The 6000-nt window shown below is 39.7% G+C and overlaps 1 protein-coding gene across 1 annotated transcript in view; it reads left to right on the top strand.

The window, feature by feature from the left end:
* Positions 1 to 5124: 5124 nt before the first annotated feature.
* The window catches only part of LOC141058127 (intestinal mucin-like protein), a 36969-nt gene continuing 36093 nt past the window's right edge, over positions 5125 to 6000 (top strand). Inside the window, exons 1-2 of the mRNA XM_073554286.1 lie at positions 5125 to 5131; positions 5235 to 5816. Of these exons, the coding sequence (XP_073410387.1) occupies positions 5125 to 5131; positions 5235 to 5816 (589 nt within the window). The remainder of the gene's footprint in view (positions 5132 to 5234; positions 5817 to 6000) is intronic.

Below are 6000 nucleotides of genomic sequence, written 5' to 3'. Positions count from 1 at the left end.
AAGCGACCGAGCAAGGACCACGCAGACCTACAGGGTTCACAGCACGATAATCAGGCCCCTGCCATAGGAAGAGGCGGCCTGATATAAGGCACGTGCACTTGGACTTCCGGGTCAGGTCCTCTAGGACCATAGAGAGGACTTCAGGGTCAGGTCCTCCAGGACCATAGAGAGGTCTTCCAGGTAAGGTCCTCCAGGGCCATAGAGAGGACTTCAGAGTCAGGTCCTCCAGGACCATAGAGAGGACTTCCAGGTCAGGTCCTCCAGGGCCATAGAGAGGACTTCAGAGTCAGGTTCTCCAGGACCATAGAGATGACTTCAGAGTCAGGTCCTCCAGGACTATAGAGAGGAACTTCTGGGTCAGATCCTCCAGGACCATAGAGAGGACTTCCGGGTCAGGTCCTCCAGGATAACAGAGAGGAACGGCTGCAGGCAGAGCATAGATGGGCGCGCATGCACACTGAGCAGTATAGGAGGTATGTGTGTGCTCTAGCCCCCGGAGCGGCTGCAGGCTCCCGACTCCAGGGGTCATCGGCACAAATGGCATGACACCAACTTTACCTAGGGGTAGCCAAGGGCATAGCTTTAGGGGGTGCAGAGATAGCAGCTGCATAAGAGATCAGGTGCTTAAGTCATCACTGCCACATGAGAAGGCCCCTTTATAATAGGATGGTTGGAGACTTAGTATGGACTTTGCATTGAGTCAGTGGAGCTTCAAGTTATTCTTGTGGATACGATATTGTTGACAGGTCCATGGTTTTGTCCAATAATAAAAAAACTTTTCTATTGTAAGGGGACTACTAGGTTAACAATGAATGTAACTAATAAATGTCTCATGAATTTTGTTTTTTTTTTTTACATTTGCAGCATGTTACTGTTACTATGAAAATACGAAGTTCAACTACGGAGATATCATTTACAGCACTACTGATGGAATTGGAGGATGCATTACAGCCATATGTTCATCTGATGGAAACATCATAAGACGTGTATACCCTTGTGTTACCTCCACCACGACACCCACCACAACCTTCCATTTTGAAACAGCCAGTACAATCCCATTGATTATCTCCACATCAGGTATTAATCTCTCTAAAACATGAATATGAATGTCTCCCACCAAGGAGTAATCATATCTAAAGGGTAATTCAAACAAGAAAATGGATCTGTTATAGCCACAAGCCAGAGGTTTAGATTGGTGGCGGTCTGAGTTCTGCGCTTACATTACAAGTTGAATCAAAGAGGCAGAGGACCTCACCTGGTGTACTTATGGTTGATGAAACATCCTGCTTACACTCCCAGCATCAGCTTATGCAATTCTGTTTCTCAGTTGGTGGGTCTCTTAACACATACCAATCAAAACTTCTGACATGTGCCTGGAATAAATCAAAATGCACACAGATGAGGCCTGTATAGTGCTCCAGCAACAAAGATACATGTGGTGCACACTGTGTGGCTTACATCCTATTACTGATTTCATACTATTAGATCAGGTGGGCTGTCCAGCACTATATACAGTGGCATGTAAAAGTTTGGGCACCCCTGGTCAAAACTACTATTATTGTGAACAGGTAAGCAAATTGAAGATGAAATGATCTCTAAAAGTGCTAAAGTTAAAAATGACATAATTCCTTTGTATTTTAGGATATATATATATATAAATATATATAGGTGCTTCTCACAACAAAATTAGAATATCATCAAAATGTTAATTTATTTATTTCAGTTCTTCAATACAAAAAGTGAAACTCATATATTATATAGAGTCATTACACACAGACTGATCTATTTCAGGTGTTTATTTCTGTTAATGTTGATGATTATGGCTTACAGCCAATGAAAACCCAAAAGTCATTATCTCAGTAAATTAGAATACTTTATAACACCAACTTGAAAAACTGATTTTAAAATCTGAACTATTAGCCTGCTGAAATATATATGGGGATTCCCTAACAACTAGGCATTCCCCGCATGTGTTAAGGCTGTCTAACAGCTGCAGGGACTCTAACATAATATACGAGCATGCTCAGATGCTTGGCTAACACCCGAGCACGCCCATCACTAAAAAGTTATCCTAAACATACATCAAAATCCACAATAGGTGACCTCAAAAGGGGCAAGCTGAAGGTTTTACAATGGCCCTCATAGTCCCTTGATCTGAACATCATTGAAAATCTGTGGCTAGACCTCAAAATAGCAGTGCATGCACGATGACCCAGGAATCTCACAGAATTGGAAGAATTTTCCAAGGAAGAATGGATGAAAATCTCTCAAACAAGAATTGAAAGACTCTTGTCTGGCTACAAAAAGCGTTTAGCCTAAAATACAAAGGAAATGTGTCATCTTTAACTTTAGCCCTTTTACAGATCATTTAATCTTCAACTAGCTTAACTGTTCACAATAATAGTAATTTTGACCGGGGGTGCCCAATCTTTTACATGCCACTGTAAGTGCACCCCACAAGGACTGACACCTCAATTTAACTAGCCAATACTAGCCTGGCCTGGCTATATCATGCATAAAAATGGAAAAATGTGCAATACAAATATGAAAAAGATGTATAAAATGCATAAGGTATTGGACGATATTTTCAACCCATATGATATATGCAAGCTCGCAACCCACATCAAGGGTCCTCAATGTCTTGCGAGTCCCAACACTAAATTGAAATCATAATTCAAAAAACATTTTTTAAAAAAGGAAGCCGTGCAAACCAAGGCCAGATCAAAATACCAATGTACAACAGGATGTAGCAGAGCCCCATGATAATGTGGGGGAAGCACAGGTGCAAAATACTGATGAAACAACCGCTCATAAACCTATCATTCATGGAAGACGTTGTTGCTAAGTATTCTAAATCCTAACATATGATCTGTCACTGATAGGCTGAAAGCTAGACACTGCGCCACATGTACCTGTGTGACTGGTGCCTTATGCAAAGCTCAATTATGTGCATTAATATGGGTAAACAAACACCTCTCCATGATTGATAGGCTTGTGAGTGGTTGTTTTTATCAGTATTTTGCATCTATGCTGCCTCCGCCTTTACCATGGGGGTCTACTGCGTCCCATAGTACATTGATATTGTGACCTGGTGTTGGTAAGTAAGGCTGCTTTTTTCTGTGATTTTTTTTTTATGATACGTCCTTTTCGATGAATAACAATTGAATATGCTTTTAAAAATTGAAGTCACCCTTTAACCCCTTTCTGATTAGGCATATTTTTGTTTTGTAACACTTTAGTTTTTCTCCTTCCCCTCTTTCAAGAGCCATAACTTTTTTATTTTTCTGTCATTGCTAGCCTTGGGCCTTCTATAAATTTGAACTCTTGTGGCTAGGCTTTGAAGAAGAACTTAAATATTCATTACATAACATAGGATTGATGAAATTATCACAGGTTCAAGTCCCACAGGGATACAAAAAGAAAAAAAAAGTTTTAAAACATTAAGAAAAATGTTTGATTTACCCCATTTCTCGATACGAAACTAAAATAAAGTATTTTTTTTGCATTTCATTTTTCATTATATATATATATATATATATATATATATATACACACACACACATATTTGGTATTGCTATGTTAAACAATCTATAACCATGCTCACAATGAGCTTTTCATGAGTTTTTGATGTTGCAGATTTTCTCCACCCTTTCTGTACCCAGTAAGTAAATTAGGCTGCTTGCATTTTTGAACAATATGCAAGGTAAAAAAAACTCACCAAAAACTCATCATGAGAATGAAGCCTAAAGCAGTCTTTAACTGACAAGTCACTGAAGCATGAATTACTTAAAGGGGTTGTCCACTACTAGGATAACCCCTTCTTGATGAAACTGACCCCATAAAGTAATAAAGCCTATACTCACCTCCCATGCCAGCAGCATTCCCGCGGTGTCAGCACTCTTGTGCAGTTGTTGTGACACGTGACACCGGTGCCCAATCAGCACTAGCGTCACTGTCCCTGCCTTTGGACAAATCAAACATGAAGAGGAAGTCCAGACTGCAGCTGATCTAGGACTTCCTTTTCCTGCTGATTTTGACAGGAGGCGGAGACAGTGACGCCAGCGCTGATAGGACGCCAGTGTCACGTATCACAACAACAGCAAAGAATCCCTGGGAAACTAAGTGAGGTAACAGCGTCAGCATGGGAGGCGAGAATTTGCTTTATTAATTAATGGAGTCCAAGCGAAGGGTATGAGAAGAAGTTGCCCAAGTAGTGGACAACTTCTTTAACAGTGAGAGACAAGAGGCAGGTATAGGGCGGAGGATAGGTAGAGAGGCAGGAAAGCTGTAAGTGCTGCACCCACCCACTGTACTTACAATTCATTAGCATATAATTTCAACTATGGATTTCTACAAGAAAGGTGAAGATTTATTCAGCATTAAAGCACCTTTACATGTAAGCCATTAGTTTGGGGTAAAAAAAATCCTGATGACAAGTTCCATTTAATAAGTATTTTCGCACATGGTTTTTATTCAGGTATTTTATGCTAGTTTACTTAATTTAATTACAGAGCAAACATTATCAACTTCTGTGAAGCCTCCTGCAACCATACCTCAAGTAACAACTCACAGCACTCCATGTAACAAAGAGACCTGCACTTGGACATCATGGATTAATGTATATTTTCCATCCTCTTATATATTTGATGGAGACTTTGAAACCTTCGAAAACTTTAGATATGCTAGAATCAATATATGCCAAAATCCAAAGAACATTAAGTGTAGAGCGCAGGAGTATCCAGATATGACTATTGATCAACTCGGCCAAGTAGTTACCTGTAATGTAACTCATGGTCTAGTTTGCAATAACAACGATCAGATCAAAAAAATTTGTCACAACTACCAAGTACAATTCCTTTGTTGCTCTTTGGTGGATTGTGAACACGAGCATTCAACTAAATCTGTTACAACCATTACATCAAGCGAAGTGAGTTGCATACCAGATTGTAAGTGGTCTCAGTGGTTTGATGTAAGCTTCCCTGGCTCCAACAGAGATGGTTACTTTAAAACTTATGAATACATTAGAAATTCAGGATATGAAGTCTGCCAAGAACCTAATGATATTCAGTGTAGATCTGCTGATAATCCAGGTATTTCCCTGGAAGTACTTGAACAAAATGTGCAATGCAATGTCAGCAATGATCTTGTATGTCAGAATGAGGAGCAAACTGGTTCATTTAAATATTGTAATAATTATGAAATCAGCGTTTACTGTTGTTATGGATGTGAATCAGCAAAGTCTATACCTACTAAACACTCAGTGAGCACTAAACATGTAACCACACCTTCGAAAGTTACTACAAGTCTTTATCAGACAACAAAGAACACAGTCACATCGCTGCCTAGAGAGTCAACAACATCTTTGGGAACGTTAACAACTGTTGAAGAAGTCCAGACATACACACCAAAGATACCAAAAACAACTGGAGCAATAACAACAACACTTGAGAAGACAACTGAAAATCCCACATCACTCCCTACACAAAGACCAGTAACAACAAAACCTATAAAAGTATTTACAACTTCCCAAAAACTTGTTTCCACGCAAACCATTAAACCGCCAACAAAATCTAGAGAAGTGACAACGACCTTTGAAACCACTGGCAAAGTAACTTCTGCAAAGGCAAGTACTGCTTCCCATAAGGCAACTACTGAGCTAGAACAACAGGAAAGCGCAACATCTGAACCACCTGGTAAAGTTACTAAAGTGCCTACAGAATCCCATAGAGAAACTTCTCAATCATCAACAACAACTTCCAAGTCGTTTCCGCCAACTCAATGTATGTGTAATGTCAACGGAAAGTTGGTTCCTCCAGGTACGTATTTCTGTAGTATAAGTGATTTAAATATTTACTGGCTGGCAAATAGCATAATTTTATCTGAAGACGTATGTACATGTACAGCTTACCATTGGATGAGAACTTGTGGTAGTAAATGCGTAGCCCAATAAGTTATTAAAATGTATTCAAGCTGTCTAAGTTTAAACCACGTTAAAGGTAT

Source organism: Dendrobates tinctorius, unplaced genomic scaffold (assembly GCF_039654945.1).
Source record: "Dendrobates tinctorius isolate UK_male_01 unplaced genomic scaffold, ASM3965494v1 ptg000211l, whole genome shotgun sequence".
NCBI lineage: Eukaryota > Metazoa > Chordata > Amphibia > Anura > Dendrobatidae > Dendrobates > Dendrobates tinctorius.
Note: the sequence above shows the minus strand (reverse complement) of the source record. Positions and strands in the feature narration are given on the sequence as shown.